Raw genomic sequence first — 19,528 nt, forward strand, 5'->3', positions numbered from 1 at the left:
TCCATGCTATCCAGAAGAGGGAAGGAGAACAGCCAGAAGTTGTGATACATATTGGTACCAATGACATAAGTAGGAAAAAGGAGGAGGTCCTGAAAACAGACACCAGGGAGTTAGAAAGGAAGTTGAGAAGCAGGACCTCAAAGGTAGTAATCTCGGGATTACTGCCTATGCCATGTGGACAGTGAGTATAGGAATAGAATGAGGTGGAGGATAAATGCGTGGCTGAGGTATTGGAGCAGGAGGCAAGGATTCAGATTTCTGGATCATTGGGATTTCTTTTGGGGCAGATATGACCTGTACAAAAAGGACAGGTTGCACTTGAATCCCAGGGTGACCAATATCCTGGCGGGGAGGTTTGCCAAGGCTATTGGGGAGAGTTTTAAACTAGAACTGCTGGGGGTTGGGAACTGAACCGAAGAGATGGAGGAAGAGGTGGTTGGCTCACAAGTAGAGAAAGCTTGTAGACAGTGCCAGGGAGGATAGGCAGGTGATAGAGAAGGGACGCGCTCAGACCGATAGTTTGAGATGTGCCTATTTTAATGCTAGCAGAATTATTAACAAAGCCGATGAGCTTAAAGTGAGGATCAGTACTTGGAGCTATGATGCTGTGGCCATTACAGAGACTTGAATGGCTCAGGGGCAGGAATGGTTACTTTAAGTGCCAGGCTTTAAATGTTTCAGAAAGGACAGGGAGAGAGGCAAAAGAGGTGGGGGCATGGCACTGTTGATCAGAGATAGTGTCACAACTGTAGAAAAGGAGGAAGTCATGGAGGGATTATCTATGGAGTCTCTGTGGGTGGAAGTTTGGAAAAGGAAAAGGTCAATAACTCTACTAGGTATTTATTATAGACCACCCAAAAGTAACAGGGACATCGAAGAGCAGATAGGGAGACAGATTCTGGAAAGGTGTAATAACAACAGGGTTGTTGTGGTGGGAGATTTTAATTTCCTGTATATTGATTGGCATTTCCCTAGGGTGAGGGGTTTAGATGGGGTGGCATTTGTTAAGTGTGTTCAGGAAGGTTTCTTGACACAATATGTAGATAAGCCTACAAGAGGAGAGGCTGTACTTGATCTGGTATTGGGAAATGAACCTGGTCAGGTGTCAGATCTCTCAGTGGGAGAGCACCTTGGAGATGGTGATCACAATTCTATCTGCTTTACCATAGCATTGGAGAGGGATAGGAACAGACAAGTTAGGAAAGCGTTTAATTGGAGTAAGGGGAAACATGAGGCTATCAGGCAGGAACCTGGAGACATGAATTGGGAACAGATGTTCTCAGGGAAATGCACGCAAGAAATATGGCAAATGTCCAAGAGATATTTGCGTGGAGTTCTGCAGAGGTACGTTCCAATGAGACAGGGAAATGATAGTAGGGTACAGGAACTGTGGTGTGTAAAGGCTGTTGTAAATTTAGTCAAGAAGAAGAGGAAAGCTTATGAAAGGTTCAAAAAACTAGGTAATGATAGGGATCTAGAAGACTATAAGGCAAGCAGGAAAGAGCTTAAGAATGAAATTAAGAGAGCCAGAAGGGGCCATGAGATGCCCAAGGTAGACAGGATTCAGGAAAGCCCCAAGGCATTTTACGAGTACGTAGATGCAGCGTATATGGATTTTGGCAAGGCATTTGATAAGGTACCCCATGCAAGGCTTATTGAGAAAGTAAGGAAACATGGAATCCAAAGGGACCTTGCTTTGTGGATCCAGAATTGGCTTGCCCACAGAAGGCAGAGAGTGGTTGTAGACGTGTCATATTCTGCATGGAGGTCAGTGACCAGCGGTGTGCCTCAAGGATCTGTTCTGGGACCCCTACTCTTCGTGATTTTTATAAGTGACCTGGATGAGGAAGTGGAGGGATGGGTGAGTAAATGTGTTGATGACACAAAGGTTGGGGGTGCTGTGGATAGTGTGAAGGGCTGTCAGAAGTTACAGCAGGACATTGATAGGATGCAAAACTGGGCTGAGAAGTGGCAACACACATCAAAGTTGCTGGTGAACACAGCAGGCCAGGCAGCATCTCTAGGAAGAGGTACAGTCAACGTTTCAGGCCGAGACCCTTCGTCAGGACCTCTTCCTAGAGATGCTGCCTGGCCTGCCGCGTTCACCAGCAACTTTGATGTGTGTTGCTTGAATTTCCAGCATCTGCAGAATTCCTGTTGTCTGAGAAGTGGCAGATGGTGTTCAACCCAGGTAAGTGTGAGGTAAATATGATGGGATTCCAGTCCACAGGAAGAACAATGATAATAAACAAGCTAGAAGGACAAAAGAGTAACCAGATTCCCACCAGTCAGTGCTTCTTCTCGGACCAGACACCGCACAGTCAAAATTAATATAATATTCATCCTCAATTCTTTTGATGACAGTTTCTGAGATTGACGACTTGAACAAGCTGTCATAGCCATTAAATATACTTCAACAAAAAAAAACCTCTGGAAAATGGGAGAACTGGCAGAAGAACTGAGGAAAATGAAAGTAAAATTGAGTATCCCACATTATGTTCGGAACATTCATGGAAGACTATTACTGTTGAAATTAACAAGATATCCACAATGATATCATTCCCATTAACTTTGCCAAGGGTTGTAAATTTGGTAAATATGAATTAAAGCATATAACTATTGATATAGGTCATCAGTTTAGTGTGACTTTGTCCTTTATTGGTTGAAGTTAATTTACCCTGACCTTGTCAGAGCCCAGTGTCTTTCCAGCTTTAAGAACATCTGTCTGGTAATTGAATTTCACCCATTTTAGGTGGTGAAATTGGAATTACATTTTGTCCTAAACCAAAAAAGTCAACAAAACTAGTCTATGGAACTGGAACATCCTTGCTTTAAGTCCCTGAAAGAAGTGTTAAAACCTGGCCTGTGCATTCGAGTATAACTTGGTTGTGAGCTCCTGCCTCGTTCACATGTACCAAATCTGTAGAGGCTGTGCAGTTTCATAGACTGTCATAGAGATAACAAGAATGAATTGTAATGCAAAGGTCAGGAAAAGAAGGGAAGAGGGGTTAAACAGCTCAGTAATTATGTAAATTAGCAGCCCTCACTTGCCCCCACCCCACCACCAACCTTCCAAAGGGGCAATTCAAACAGACACACATGTACAATATGTTGGTTGGCCACATATGGAGAACTGTATACTGTTGGTATAGGAAGGATACCATTACATTGGAAGGGGTACAAAGAATATTTACAAGGATGTTACCAAGACTGGAGGCTTTGAGTTACAAGGAGAATTTGGATATGCTAAGGCATTTTTCCATGCAGTCCAGGGGGCTGAGTGGTGGCCTTTAAGAAGTTTACAAAATCATGAGGGGCAGAGGTAAAATAAATAGCCACAAATAATAGCCTAGAATGGGGAATTAGAAAATTAGATGGTACAGTTTTTAAGTGAGAGGGAAAACAATTTAAAGGGACCTGAGGTACATTTTTTTTATATATAGAGACTAAGTAATGATGACTGACACATGATGAGTGGGTATGATCAAATATTTCTCTTCTGACAATAAAATTGGTTCTGATCAGGAGAGGCTCAGTTGAAAGCAGGGAGCAACTCTTCCCTGCCCAAGTTTGAAGGTGACTTTACTGACATTTAGAATTTCTTTATTTGTTCATGGGACGTGGACAAGCTGCCAGAGAAAGTAGAGGTGAGTATCATTGATAAACACGTTGATGAAGGTAGAGCAAATGATGTAGTGTATATGGATTTCAGCAAGGCATTTGATAAGGTACCCCATGCAAAGCTTATTGAGAAAGTAAGGAGGCATGGGATCCAAAGGGACCTTGCTTTGTGGATCCAGAATTGGCTTGCCCACAGAAGGCAAAGAGTGGTTGTAGACCTGTCATATTCTGCATAGAGGTCGGTGACCAGTGGTGTGCCTCAGGGATCTGTTTTGGGACCCCTTCTCTTCGTGATTTTTATAAATGACCTGGATGAGGAAGTGGCGGAATGGGTTAGTAAATTTGCTGTTGACACAAAGGTTGGGGGATGTTGTGGATAATGTGGAGGGCTGTCAGAGGTCACAGCAGGACACTGATAGGATGCAAAACTGGGCTGAGAAGTGGCAGATGGCGTTCAACCCAAGTAAGTGTGAGGTGGTTCATTTTGGCAGGTCAAACATGATGGCAGAATAGAGCATCAATGCTAAGACTCTTGGCAGTGTGGAGGATCAGAGGGATCTTGGGGTCCGTGTCCATAGAACACTCAAAGCGGCTGCGCAGGTTGATTGTGTGGTTAAGGCAGCATACGGTGCATTGGCCTTCTTCAATCGTGGTATTGAGTTTAGGAACCAAGAGGTAATGTTGCAGCTATATAGGACCCTGGTCGGACGCCACTTGGAGTACTGTGCTCAGTTCGGGTTGCCTCACTACAGGAAGGATGTGGAAGCTACAGAAAGGGTGCAGAGGAGATTTACAAGGATGTTGCCCGGATTGGGGAGCATACCTTATCAGAACTCGGCCTTTTCTCCTTGGAGCGATGGAGGATGAGAGGTGACCTGATAGAAGTGTATAAGATGATGAGAGGCATTGATCGTGTGGATAGTCAGAGGCTTTTTCCTCGGGCTGAAATGGCTAGCATGAAAGGGCGCAGTTTTAAGGTGCTTGGAAGTAGGTTCAGAGAAGATGTCGGGGTAAGTTTTTTTTTAAAAAAAACTCAAGAGCGGTGAGTGCATGGAATGGGCTGCCTGCGACGGTGGCGTAGGCGGAAACAATATGGTCTTTTAAGAGACTCCTGGATAGGTACACGGAGCTTAGAAAAACAGAGGGCTATGGGTAACCCAAGGTAATTTCTAAGGTAAGGTCATGCTCGGCACAGCTTTGTGGGCTGAAGGGCCTGTATTGTGTTGTAGGTTTTCTATGTTTCTATACACTTGATATCCAATGAAAATTAATAAATGCATTGAACACTAGCTTAGGAATAGCTTGTAACTATATCAACCATTAAAGAAAGGATGCTCCAATTTTTATGTATTTTAGCAATGTTCCATTATGGAATTCTTGGTACATCTAAAAAGCAGATACAGATTTTCATTTGCCTGTGACTTCAACTTTGTATTCCAGACTTTCAGTCCTTTACCTGGGGTGCCTTGTTGTTGCTGCTGCATTGCTCCTGTACCATATAATGATAAAATGGAATCTTTGGACAGTGGTTTCTTGCAGTCTTCTGCTTTCGTGGATGGTTCAATGAAAAGATCAAGATCTCCTGCTGCTACAGATGAGGCTGCTCCTGTTGGTTTAGTGGAAGTGGGCTGAAGAAAAGGTGAAAAGTAGTGAATTCAAACATCCACAGATATATATACCTTTACCAAAAATTTTGCAAGGCAGGAGAGCAGTCAACTAAATTATTAATTTTCCAGGAATCAACTCAGGATTTTGAGATTTTTCCAATTCTGCAATAGAACAGTACAGTATGAGAACAAGCCCTTTGGCCCAGAATGTTGTGCTAAACTAATTAAGTGCTTAATCAAACCAATCCTCCTCCTGATAAAACATCCATATCCCTCCTTCCTCTGCTCATTCATGTGACAATGTAAGAATCTTCCAAATGCCTCTATTGCATTTATGTAGCACTCCTGGCATTCCAGGCACCCAGCAGTCAGTGTACAATAAAAACTTGGCCCGCACATCTCCTATGAACTTCTCACCTTAGGGACTATTAAGGATGCCCCCCTAATATTAGATTTTTCAGCTCTAGAAAAATATAGTGGCTGTCTGTCTGTGCCCCCGACAATCTTATCAACTTCTATCAAGTCTCCCCTCAGCCTTTGCCATCCCAGAGAAAACCAGCCATTTGTCCAACCCCTCTTTATTAGCACATGTCCTCTAATCCAGGTAGCATACTGGTAAACCTCTTCTGCAGCTTCTCCAAACCCTCCACATTCTTCCTATAATGGAACAACCCGACTGAATGCAATACTCTATGTAATACTGTATTCAATATGCAGAAGTGAATGCAATACTTAGAGGACACAAAGAATGTGACACAATGAACATGTCAAAATGCCCTGGCACAAACACACTTCACACTGATTTCACCACTCTCCACACCCTATTCCTTGGTAAATGCCAAAATATTCATTTAGGACCTAGACCACGTCCTCTGTTTTCAAGCACATATTCCTCCCTTTATCCCCCACCTTCTTCTTAGTTATCCTTTTGCCCTTGAGGTATAGAATGCATTGGGATTTTCTTTAATGAAATTTCACTACACAAATTTGTACTTCCTTCTGGGAGAAAGTCTTACTGCATTAATGTGTGTCACTCCGGGACCAGAACTTTTCAAATATGATAATCACTTTTGTAGACAGAATGAGAGATTCAAAACACTAAGAATGGTATAGTCTTTATACGTGGATTACTGGAAAATTAATGTTCATGCACCTGGCATTTTCTCTAAACAGAACATTTTACTTCTGTTTCCATGACTTTTTGAACACAGTAGCAAAAATTTAAGTCATGCACCGACACAAAAAGAACCACAGAATTTAGAGTAGTTGGATTTTTACCTGATTTAACTAATGTTAAACTATGCAAATGACTAGTAGGAACTGGGCATTCATATACAGAATATAGACAGGGAACTTATGATAAAATTGTGATTCAAATTGATCACTATGCCACAGTCAGTCAAGTGCAAAGAGTTCAGAACTCAAATGTTATAAAGGAGGATGATAGAATGTAGCACATTTTATTAGGATTTTCTAAAAATATTTTAACTCAAAATACTCCTCCATAAACAATGTACAATAGATTTGGAGAAATCACAAAAGTACTTGGCAATTTTATTTTAACATATAGGTCATTAAATAACACATTATGAGATGTTTTTAGTTGAATGTTATCCTGAGCTGAATTTCATCAGAAGTAGTGAATGCATCAGTGAACATGTCAACTCCCAAGGGTACAGTACCTGATAAAACATTCCCAAAATTGCCAAGAGTACAATAAACATTACATCCAATCATTGATTTAATTCATGATTCTTATGGTTCAAATACGAATCCTGATAGCATCTCAAGAATAGTGACAAGAACACAGCACCTTTTTCGATACATTCAATTCCCATATTAAGCATCAACTATACATTTATTCTGTGAGGCTCACAGGATTCAAAGTCCAAATGAAAATGCAATGGTTAAAGCAGGATCTAGACCAACTGGGAAACTGGGCAAAAGCGTAACAGGTGAAATTTAATTCAGATGAATGCAAAGTGATGCATTTCAAAGTAGCTTTATTATCAAAGTATATAGTACGTCACCATATACAACCCTAAGATTAATTTTCTTGAGGGCATTCACACTTGCCTTCATTGAATGGGCACTGAATACAAGAGTTGGGACATCACGTCACAGCACTACAAGACAATGGTGTGACAGTGCCTGGAATATCATGTGCTGTTCCAGGACCAACTCAAGCAAGCATTTGGTCAGCATGCACAATCTAAGCCATAGGGCCCAGTTCCATCCAGTGCAACTCTTAAGTATAATTCTGGAAAAGAAATCACTGCAAGAATTGCTTTTTGCCCAGATAATGTCTCAAATTCTCATGATACATAGCCTAAGATAGCTTTGCTATCCAATTCAGTGGTTGATAATGTGGTTAACCATGGAATGGGAAACTAATGACAAAATGAGCTATTCATGTTCATCTCAGTTATTGAAAAGTACAAATGTATAGCTGTCAAGGAGGTTTATCTAACTGTACAGACATAAAAGGAATGACTGACAATTGTAGCAACCAAGGATCAGTCAGCTGCAACAACTTTGGAAAAATCTCAAATCAACTGGGTTAGAAATAACTATACTTCAATAATTAAATATTCTATCACACCATTCGACTATTGTGGCTAAATGATAAGCAAAGTAATCAAGAACAAACAACAATGTCTGATTAAGGAATTGCTACATTTTAAAACTAAGTGAAAAAATACAGTTAAAAACGAAAATCATCAGCTGATTAAAGCAATCTCAACACCCAAGCAACAATTATAGTTGTTCTGTGACACAGCTAGAGCTTCCTATACTTCTAACAGAATTTCTATCAATAATTATCTCAGCCACAAAGTTGGATTATATACAATAGGTTGTATGGTTAATTTGGGTTTATCGGGATAATAATTTATAGAGCAAGAGAAAATGAACTGCAAGGAACAACAACTTCTCTCAGTACAACCAGGCTATTTTTGCCAGATAGGGAGGACAGTTACTCATGAACGTTGTGTTTCAACACAATCTCAGTAATTTACAGCAGCCCAATCAGCTGGTTTAATTGACCATGGAGTATATCAATTATAATTACTCTGTCTTGCTACAGAGATATCACAATATGGCTTTTTTCCTTATATCACTCGTTTTAAATGAGTTAACATGTAAACAGGCAGCAGACTGAGTTTTTGAAAAACGTGGATAGTAGTTTAGTATTTTTAAATACACCAAAAGAAACATTAAAGCGGGGTGTGTGATCTTTTCAAAGGAATCCAACAGTCTGAACTGACCTTAATTATCAAACATTCTCATGTCAACTATTTTCTAAAGAAAATACAGGGAAATCTAAGAACTGTCAATGCCATTATAGAGAGGAGAGCTAGATATAAAAACTTTAAGGATCTGGATAATACAGAATAAACTGACACATCTCCTAATTGTTTATCTCAGACCTACATTAGTAGGATTTTGGCAGCTTACTAACCAAAGAGCACTCCACGGAGCCTTGGAAAGAAATGGATCCAGACATTTTCTTATCCATGCATATGGTAAAACCTCTTAATCCTCTTTATCCAGTTTGTTTCCTTTTATGACTGGTTTCAACACTAAGCGGTAAATAAATGAATTGTAAACTACAATAAAAGTTGTTTGCATCAGAAAATTCATATCCATGCAAAAATACAGTGTGTGCAGCTCAAGCCCTGCAATAGTTCAATATTCCTGACAACTGAATCAATAAAATCAGACTAAACTGAAAAATAATTCATCAAGCATCTGTTCTCTGTGACTCCAGGAAACATGGACTATTAAACCATCGCTACAGTATTCAACAGGATACATCAGCTGTACAGAGCAACATCCACACTGTCAGGACTAAATCAGAGTGGCACCAATCCAAAAATAAAATGTATTCAACCCAGAATCCTGCAAGTGACAAAATATAATGATATACTTCAAAATTTAGTATCAGGCATGTTGCTCGAGACATTGCAACCTTTGGATTTTAACGTTAATTTCATGTGTTGCTTTTTATTTGCATCAGAATGGGCAAGTTCTGTAAAGTTATCCATTTATAAATTAGTCTTGCATTTTACTTAATGTGCTGGATATTTCTAGCATTCACGTTCAACAAATTTACTTGTTTGATTTCATTAAGTTTAACAACACTGCTTCATAAACACTGGAATTATCTGCACAGTCCAAGCCTCACTGTATCACTTTATTATTGGGGGTGGGGGGAGGGGGGAAGAATGGTGGGACACTCTTGCAACTTAAAACTAAGGTATTCACAGTTCTTTTACCTGAATCATAGTTTCCTTTTCACAGATGCTACCTGACCTGGTGTACTTCTAACAATTTGTTGTTATTTCAGATTATCCTCAGACTTAAATTGAAGTTTGCCATTTCTGACAAGCAAAAAGTGCTGCTGTCAAAAAAAACACAAAATATTCTTTCTGAACTCTACTGCAATCAGAACTGAATTCAAAGTAGTAATATTCTCCTAGTTTTAGTTTTGAAGTGGAATAACTTCCCAAATAACTTACAAAGACAGACTATCAATTTAGAAGTAAATATTGAACATAGCTTTAGATACGAGGGGAGACATTCAATGAATAAACTGAGTTATGTAATCATCTGAAAGAAATCGACAGTTAGCAGCATGAATGCAATCAAATTCACAAAGATTTAGCAATGATACAAAAATAATGCAAGGCCAGCTGTTTCTCACAGCTACTCAAATGTAAGTGTAACACGCTGTAAGGTTTCATGCTAATGTAATGGTTTTTCTGTAGCAGCAATGTTTGTGTTATGGTTAGAGATAATGGGACTTTGGAATGCATGTTATCCAATGGGAGAAATGTTGTTCTTTCTTGTGTGTCTGGGAGCCGAGATTTTCGTGGTCTTTCGCCGGGTAGCAATGGAAAGAGAGGACGCGAATGGAGAGTTGGAAGACCACTGGATGGAGTGGACTAAGGAGCGAGGGTCTGAGGGCTGGCTGCGCTTGGAGGTCGATGGGAGCAAATGAACAAACAGTGAGCTCCAACGATGCGCAATAGACCTTTTCCTTAAAAGGGGCCCTTTTACTTTTTAATTTCTTTACTAACTCTTTATTCAGATTAAGATTTATAAAGTTCAGTTGTTTAATTGCATATGGTGTACTGTCTGATATTTTGCGGTGCAGATTTGTAACCGGGCAACACATCACACAGCATCCACACAAATGAGATTTCTTAGTTTGGCGGGGCCAGAAGTTGTCTTTCCCTAGATGAGCACGTGCTGGCCAAGCCTGAGGGTTACATAAGAAATGGCTAATTGCTGATGCAAAATCAAAACATTTTGCACTTGAGCAGGTTGTGATTTGGAGGAATATTTTTTATTTAAAAAATCAGTGCTGTAGAAAGGAACAGGCATTCTTCTTCACATTCAGAGTAATTATTTAAAAAAAACTACATGATCTTGGTGAGTGCATTTCATGAAGGTGGCTTCTAAATTTAATTGTGACTGACATTGTTCTTTCAATGCATCTGTGATCCACACAGTTATCAATTGGCTATCTGTACCCGAGTTTTCCATCAATATCATCAGATAATGAGCAAAAACAGCAATAATTCATGTTCCAAGAACTCCCAAGGGATTCTTAGAATAATCAAAACTCAATTTGGGCCCAATTCACTTCCAAAACTCCTAACAACTATTGTATTTACTCAAAATTTGACATTTCAAAATTAGAAAGCTACCCTGTAACAACTATAAATTTAAGCTTAAACTGAGGCACTACCCAAATCCTTACCTGGATGTATACTCCTATTATTTTTCGTTACTCCATATATATCCTTAATTTCCTGATTTTGTATAGTAATGCTTTCATCACACAGAGACTAAAGCCATCAAGGTGGCAACTTGCGGTCACTTCGAAGTCAAGAGTTATTCAGGACGGAAACCGTATCTTTCGCTCAACTCAGCCAAATCAAGCAAGATGCCCATCTAAGCTAGCATAATTTGCCTGTGTTTAGCCCATAATCCCTCAAAACCTTTCCTATCTATGTACCTGTCTACTGCCTTTTAAACACTGTTAACCTACCACTTCCCCTGCTAAATTATTCCACGTGCCACTTTTGTGGGAAAAATGGCCCTTTACAACCCCTTTAAATCTTAGAAAGGACTAACCATTCATTCTACTGATGCCCCTCATGATTTTGTATAACTCTGTATGTCAACCTTGAAACACTTCCATTCCAAAGAAAAAGAGCCCCAGCCTATCTAGCCTCTCCTCATAACTCAAGCTCTTCAATTGCAATAACATCCTTCTGAATCTTTTTGTCCCCATTTCAGCTTAATGACATCCTTCATACAGCTCAATGACCAAACCTACACGCAGTACTCTCAGAAATGTCTTGTCCATCGTGTACTCACTGCCCTTATTGAAGGCAAGAGTGCCAAATACCTTCAACCTTCTCAAGGGATCTAGCAATACATAATGAATACTAGCCTTCCAGTAATGTCCACATCTCAGGAAAAAATCTATCCATGTGGAGGGAATAAAATAATTTATGGCTCTCTGCTAACTGACAGCACTGGTGGTGATGATCAGGGATTAAAATTACGACTGGAAGAACAGAAAAAGCATCTGCTCAGATAATAAAAAATGCAAAATAGAAATTCAACTGCATTGAAAATCTCTGATTGAAATCCCAACTATTACTTATGTTTTCCATCCTCAATTTAATATTAAGCAACTTATTTTTTTTCACAGATCTATCCACGTACAGGCCAAACTCGAGAAATGAACAGGTTTCATTTTTACAAATCACTCGACAGGTTAACAATTGATCCAGATATTGTAATGGATAGCAACAGAAACAGAGGACTAATATGAACCACCATTAGAAGAGGGTTGGGAGGAGTGAGGAGGAAGAGAGATAAGAAACAAACATTAGTACTCATTTCAGATTTTTAATGTAATATTTGGGAGCTTTTTTTGAGTGTATAGTTATCCATTAGTCATACTAAACTAATCTGTGAGTATACTGAACCTTTCCTCTTTAACCCTATTGCTGAAATTGTGTAAAGTTAAGCAGCAGAGCCAGAAAATCAAAGCTCAAAATTATGGCACACAATTAAGAAGGCTGCAAATAACAAAAGTTGGCAGTATAGTTCACAACTGCATACAGTGAGACACCATCAGCAGTTCTGCCCTACCCTCCATTCAAAATGATCATAGCTGCTCATCACTTAATACCCTCTTCCTAACTTCTCCCTTATCCCTTGATCTATTTTGCATTAAGAAACACATTTTAATATACCACCCAGCCCCAGAGTACTCTAGCAGAGTCCAGTAATTAAAAATTCAAATTCAAAATTAGCTATTTGAAAATAGTTCAGGGAAAAACTTTCACATTTATTAAGTATTTGTAGTCCTACAGTATATAAGGCATCAAATCAAGAAATAGGCAGATGAATAGAGCTGGTGATGTTTTTTTAAGTTGTAATGGGCATGGCTCAAAAGTGTCATAACTTTGTTTGAGTTTAATAAGGAATGAGTTTTTATTAATACTAAAAGGTTTGTTTTTATTCACTCAGATTTTTAGATTTTACGATTAATAAATGATACTCCTCAGACCTGCTCCTCCATTTTACAGGGCCATTACTATCATTTTCTCTCATTCAGCATTTCGTCATTTCCCCCTAGATTCCCACCGCATCTAACAATAGTAAAAGTAAACAAATGTTTACATTAAGACAGATGAAGTGGAAGACCTACAATGGATTGCCCCTGTCACTCAAAAGACATGGAAATAAAAAGAGCATGTGATAACACATAAAGCTTACTTACCTGGTGTAACTGTGTATCTGATGCTGGAAGAGGATTAGAAACCATGGGGCCAAAGATATCAAGGTCATCATTCAAAGTTGTATTTGAAGTGGTGCTGCCATTAGCAATAGGAGCTTCAATAGGTGTATCTTGATAGGAGAAAAGCAGAAGGTTTAAGTTCACTACGATAAGCTTTTCAAGATGCATCTTAGAGAGCAAACTGGACACAACACTATTTATTTAGATCCTAAACTACCAGCTGTGCCAACATTTTGCTTAGCTTTTAACTGTATAAAAGTGGCTTACCCAAGAGGAAAAGTTCTTACCAATTATGGTGCAGTAATAGATAATGAACTAACAATTACAAAAAGAAGTGGAGCATTCAACTCTGATGCAACCAGATAACAGGGCCCAAAATAGTACAAGTTTATGTTGATCACATGTGAACAAGAACATTTGCTAGCACCTGGAAAAATTGATATCGCACCAATAAATCTTTAGAAAGAAACCACATAGGACACTGTTTTCAGAAGTTAACATTAGAGCTCCAAAGTTGCATCAGTTTTCAGCAGCTATTCCTTTCACTTGGTATGATTACCTAGACTATAGGCCTAGGAGCAAAGTTAGGTCATTCAGCCTATCAAGTCTGCTACGGCATTTCATCATGGCAGATCAATCTCCCTCGCAATCCCATTCTCCTGCCATCTTTCCATAACCTGACTAATCAAGAAACTATCAACCTCCACCTTAAATGCACCGAGTGACCTGGCCTCCATAGCCATGTGTGGCAACGAATTCCACAGACAAATCGACCCTCTGCTTAAAGGAATTCCTCCTCATCTGTTCTAAATGAACATCCCTCTATTTTGAGGCTGTGCTCTCTCATCCTGGACTCCCCCACCAAAGGTAACATCCTCTTCACATCCACTCTATCTCTATGGTTCAAATGAGATTCCCCTCTCATTTTTCTAAATTCAAGCAAATATAAGCCCAAAGCTTTCAATCACTGCTCATATGACAACCCTTTCATTCCTGTAATCATTCTCAGGAACCTCCTCTGAACCCTCTCCAATGTCAGCACATCATTTCGTAGATAAGGGACCCAAATTTGCTCAGAATACTCTAAGTGAGGCCTTACCTGTACCTTGTACAGTATCAGCATTGTATACTTGCTTTTATATTTTAGTTCTCTTGAAAAGAATTCTAACGTTAGAATCCGCCTTCATCAATACCGATTTAACCTACAAATTAACCTTCAGGGAATTCTGCACGAGGACTGCCAAATCCCTTTGCACCTCGGTTTTTGAATTTTCTCCATTTAGAAAATTGCTGTGCTTTTATTCCTTCTATCAAAGTGTATGACCATACACTTGCCAACACTGTATTCCATCTGCCACCTCTTTGCCCATTCTCCTAATCTGTCCAAGTCCTTCTGTAGCCTCTCTACTTCCTCAAAAATATCTGCTCCTCCACCTATCTTCATACCATCTGCAAACTTTGCAAGGCAAGAAAGCTACCAATTCCATCATCCAAATCATTGACACATAACGTAGAAAGAATCGGTCCCAACACAACACAGACCCCTGTGGAACACCACTAAACATTGGCAACCAGGCAGAAAATTCTGTTGTCTGCTAATCAGCCACCTCTTTATCCATGCTAGAATTTGCCCTGTATACCATGGGCCTGTAGCTTGCTAAGCAGTGTCATGTGTGGCACCTTGTCAAAGGCCTTCTGAAAATCCTAGTACACACCGTCAACTGATTCTCCTTTGTCCATCCTGCTTGTTATTTTTTTCCCAAAGAATTCCAACAGATTTGTCAGGCAAGATTTTTCCCCTCAAGGAAACTATGCTGACTTTGGCCTATTTTGTCATGTGCATCCAAATACCCTGAAACCATATCCTTAACGATCAACTCCAGCACCTTCCCGACCACTAAAGTCAGGCTAACTGGCCTAGAACTTTCTTTCTTCTGCCTCCCACCCATCTTGAAGAGTAGAGTGACATTTGCAATATTCCAGCCCTCCGGAATCATGCCAGAATCTATTGGTTCTTGAAATATCATTACTAATGTATCCACAATCTCTTCAGCTACCTCTGAGAACCTTGGGGTGTAGTCCATCAGGTCCTGGTGACTTAGCTCCTTCAGATCTTTCAGTTTCTGAAACACCATCTCCCTAATAATATCAACTGCACTCACTTCTTTAGAGCAAGACAATAAATGCCGCTGCTACTGTGTGGTAACCGGAATCTCTGGAGCAGAAGGCCCCGAAATCCTCGGCTTTGTGTGTTTCAGCGGCCGGGGCAAGGTTGAAGGCGTTCAGCAGAGGATGGTGCTCGGGAAGCTGTATCGGAGAGACTGGTCGGAAGCTCAAAGTTTTCACACTGATGCACTCAGTGTCTGTTGTGGTGGGCTGCTTCCAAGGCACCGGCAAGTTGACGGTGCCTGGAGGTTTATAGCAGGGAGTTTCTCCCTTTCGCCGCCTGCTATCGGGGACTTGGGAGTTGATTGACTCGGGGACTTTTGAGACTTTATTTACCATGCCCAGGGTTTGTTCATCATCAAATTATGGTATTGCTTTGCACTGCTCTAACTATATGTTATAACTATGTGGTTATGTCAGTGTTAGTCTTTGGTTTGTCCTGTTTTCTGTGATATCACTCCAGAGAAACATTGTATCATTTCTTAATGCATGTATGTATTTCTAAATGACAATAAAGTAGGACTGAGTGTTCTCAATCTAATCTAATATCACTATTGAGTATGAGATTCAATAAAAGCATTAAAGCAAAACAGTCCTAGGTAAAATATTTATAACCCATAATGCTATTCAACTGAATAAATACTTGAATTTATATGATCTTTCAGATTTAAGAATACATGTGAAAATGAAAGATGCAGGAGAGAATTATGTTAAAGTTACATAGCAAAAATATTTAAAATCAGATTAGGATTTGTTCCCTGTCATATATACAAACAAATAAGATTTACTGTTACAAATATAATAAAAAATACATATGGCACAACATACTTTGGATTTTCTGACTTGAAAAATGATTTAAAGTATGTTTTGATATCAATTCCTAACAAGGAAGGGAGGGGGAAGACAAAGGTGAACAATACTGATGTGTACTTGTGGAGAAACAATAAACAGAATTGAACAATGTCCATTATAATTACACCTGATAACACAATCGCCACTTAAAAAGTCCTTGTGTTAATTTCAAACTGAGAGAATGAGGTGAGAGACACATCAAAATCAAAGGAAATCAATATGTTATCCCCATCAAGATATGTCAGGATAATTTGAAGCTCAAGTTCTATTAAAGAGCTACAGAACTGCTTGTAAAATGAGCAGCGTGAAGAACTGGAACTGTCACCTGCAGCACTTAAACACTTTCTGAAGATGACTGTGAAGCTAGGGAAAATAACTATGCATCTTTTATTAGTAAAAAAAAATCTTGAGAAAATGGTTTCACCCAATTTAGCCAAAACATCCACAGCTTGTTTTCTTTGATACACCAGGCATTTCTGGAGACTAACAGAAGGATTTTTAAAACTAAAAACAAATAATTGCATCAGGAGTGGCAGAGTGAATAGTAGCTGTGATCCATGATCTGTTCTTAATGTCCATTGTCCCTCTGGAGTTTTGAATTCATGGATTAAGCATCCATGATAGTTGATCTGGAGTACAAGATACCCGAAGTCCTTCTACAATATGCAAATAAGCAATCTTGTGCACTGAATATTTCATTTGTTTATGACTTGGATTATTCCATTTGGCCGTTGTTTCAACGTGTGCATTCAGAAGTGCTTGGTTAACTACTATTACAAGCATCATCAGAAGTCCTGAAGGGTCTCAGCCCGAAACGTCAACTGTTTGCTCTTTTCCATAGATGCTGCCTGGCTTAGTGAATTCCTCTGACATTTTGTGAACATAGTTTCTGGCTCTTTGGTGAAAAGTGTGTAATCCCCTGGTTAAGATTTTTACTTCGGTGCTGCAGGTATTTCATTTCAGCAGTTCTATAACAGCAGTCCGTTTTGCTTTTAGCATGTTTGGATTTGAGCTAAAGGGGCTACATTGTTCAACTTCGGAAGGTTGTGTCAGCCAATCAGAATGGTGGAATTGGGAAAGCTTCTAGAGAACACTGGGCAGAAGGGTTTTTGTGACTGAAACTGGTGTGGGCCAAGGTCTTTTTGGCAGGAGCTGGGGAGAAGACACAGGAGGAATGATGGCTGAGGGTGCTGTCCCTGTTGCACAAGGTGCTTTGTGCAGATGAATGGCTTCAAGGGGCAAGGACGAGTACTCCTGTTGGGGAGCCCATTCGTTCAAGATGCATTTTGAGCGACATTGGGAAGGTGGTGTATGTTTTCATGCAAACTGTGGGTCCAGTGCTTAAGTTAAAGACAACTTCAAGATGAGATACAGCTGAAATTTGTAAATATACTTTCTTTACTTTTGTATGCAGTGTATGATCTGTTGTTATTTCTTGCTGACAGCCAATTGCTTTGGGAGGAGGAGTATTTACACAGATTGGGGTTCAGGTGGTGCAGACATCCCAGATTCCTGGTTTTGGAAAAGTGGTTTTCTCACCACTGAGTCTAGTGGTTGTTACAGAAGGGCGAATGAACTGCGTCTCCAGAGATGCACGGCAAAAAGTGTTTTCAAGTGTACGACAGCTGATGCTTCTAACCTACCAGAAAATTCACTGTCTACTGAACAGGACTGCCTTCCTGTATGCATCCGAGACTAACTACCTGTAGAAGGAAATAATTCAAGGATACTCCCAAAGCCTCCTTTAAAAAAAACTAACCAGCTTCTGGGAATTCCTGGCCCATTGCCACTCAAAATAGAGAAGCAGCATTCAGGATGGAATTGTAAACATCCATAAGACCGTAAGACAAAGGAGCAGAAGTCGGCCATTCAGCCCATCGAGTTTGCTCCGCCATTTTATCATGAGCTGATCCATTCTCCTATTTAGTCCCACTCCCCCGCCTTCTCACTACAATCTTTGATGCCCTGGCTACTCAGATACCTATCAATCTCTGTCATACACCCAATGACTTGGCCGCCACTGCCACCCGTGGCAAATTCCATAGGTTCACCACCCTCTGTCTAAAAAAATTTCTTCGCATCTCTGGTCTAAATGTGCGCCCTTCAATCCTTAAGTCATGCCCTTTCATACTAGACTCCCCCATCATGGGAAACAACTTTGCCACACCCACTCCGTTCATGCCTTTTAACATTCAAAATATTTCTATGAGGTCCCCCCCCCATTCTTCTAAACTCCAAGGAATACAGTCCAAGAGCAGACAAATGTTCCTCATATGTTAACCCTCTTATTCCTGGAATCATTCTAGTGAATCTTCTCCATACCTCTCCAATGTCAGCACATCCTTTCTTAAATAAGGAGTCCAAAACTGCCCACAGTACTCCAAGTGAGGTCTTACCAGTGCCTTAAAGAGCCTCAACATCACATCCCTGCTCCTATACTCTATTCCTCTAGAAATGAATGCCAACATTGCATTCGTCTTCTTCACCACCGACTCAACCTGGAGGTTAACCTTAAGGGTATCCTGCTCGAGGACTCCCAAGTCCCATTGTATCTCAGAACTTTGAATTCTCTCCCCATTTAAATAATAGTCTGCCCATTTATTTCTTCTGCCAAAGTGCATAGCCATACACTTTCCAACATTGTATTTCATTTGCCACTTCTTTGCCCATTCTTCCAATCTACACAAGTCTCTTTTCAGACTCTGTTTCCTCAGCACTACCAGCCCCTCCACCTATCTTTGTATCATCAGCAAACTTAGCCACAAATCCATCTATTCCATAATCCAAATCGTTGATGTACAACGTAAAAAGAAGCGGCCCCAACACTGACCCCTGTGGAACACCACTGGTAAACAGCAGCCAACCAGAATAGGATCCCTTTATTCCCACTCTGTTTCCTGCCAATCAGCCAATGCTCTATCCACATATGTAACTTTCCCGTAATTCCATGGGCTCTTATCTTGTTAAGTAGCCTCATGTGTGGCACCTTGTCAAAGGCCTTCTGAAAACCCAAATATACAACATTCACTGCATCTCCCTTGTCTAGCCTACTGGTAATTTCCTCAAAAAATTGTAATAGGTTTGTCAGGCAGGATTTTCCTTTAAGAAAACCATGCTGAGTTCTGCCTATCTTGTCATATGCCTCCAGGTACTCCGTACCCTCATCCTTAACATTCGACTCCAACAACTTCCCAATCACCGATGCCAAGCTAACAGGTCTATAATTTCCCGTTTGCTTCCTTGCCCCCTTCTTAAATAGCGAAGTGACATTTGCAATCTTCCAGTCCTCCGGAACCATGCCAGAATTTATCGACTTTTGAAAGATTATTGCTAATGCCTCCGCAATCTCCACAACTACTTCCTTCAGAACACGAGGGTGCATTCCATCTGGTACGGGAGATCTATCTACCCTTAGACTATTCAGCTTCCTGAGTACTTTCTCTGTTGTAATTGT

General features: G+C 40.1%; 1 protein-coding gene across 4 annotated transcripts in view; it reads right to left on the reverse strand.

Annotated features, from left to right (window-relative positions):
* The window catches only part of smap1 (small ArfGAP 1), a 133,527-nt gene that overhangs the window by 15,510 nt on the left and 98,489 nt on the right, over positions 1 to 19,528 (reverse strand). For all 4 annotated transcript variants that reach the window (XM_072250417.1, XM_072250412.1, XM_072250414.1 and 1 more), the window contains 2 exons: positions 13,039 to 13,166; positions 5,078 to 5,249 (listed from right to left, as the gene is read on the reverse strand). In XM_072250417.1, the coding sequence (XP_072106518.1) occupies positions 5,078 to 5,249; positions 13,039 to 13,166 (300 nt within the window). The remainder of the gene's footprint in view (positions 1 to 5,077; positions 5,250 to 13,038; positions 13,167 to 19,528) is intronic.

The sequence above is a fragment of the Mobula birostris genome, chromosome 2 (genome assembly GCF_030028105.1).
Source record: "Mobula birostris isolate sMobBir1 chromosome 2, sMobBir1.hap1, whole genome shotgun sequence".
NCBI classification, from domain to species: Eukaryota; Metazoa; Chordata; class Chondrichthyes; order Myliobatiformes; family Myliobatidae; genus Mobula; species Mobula birostris.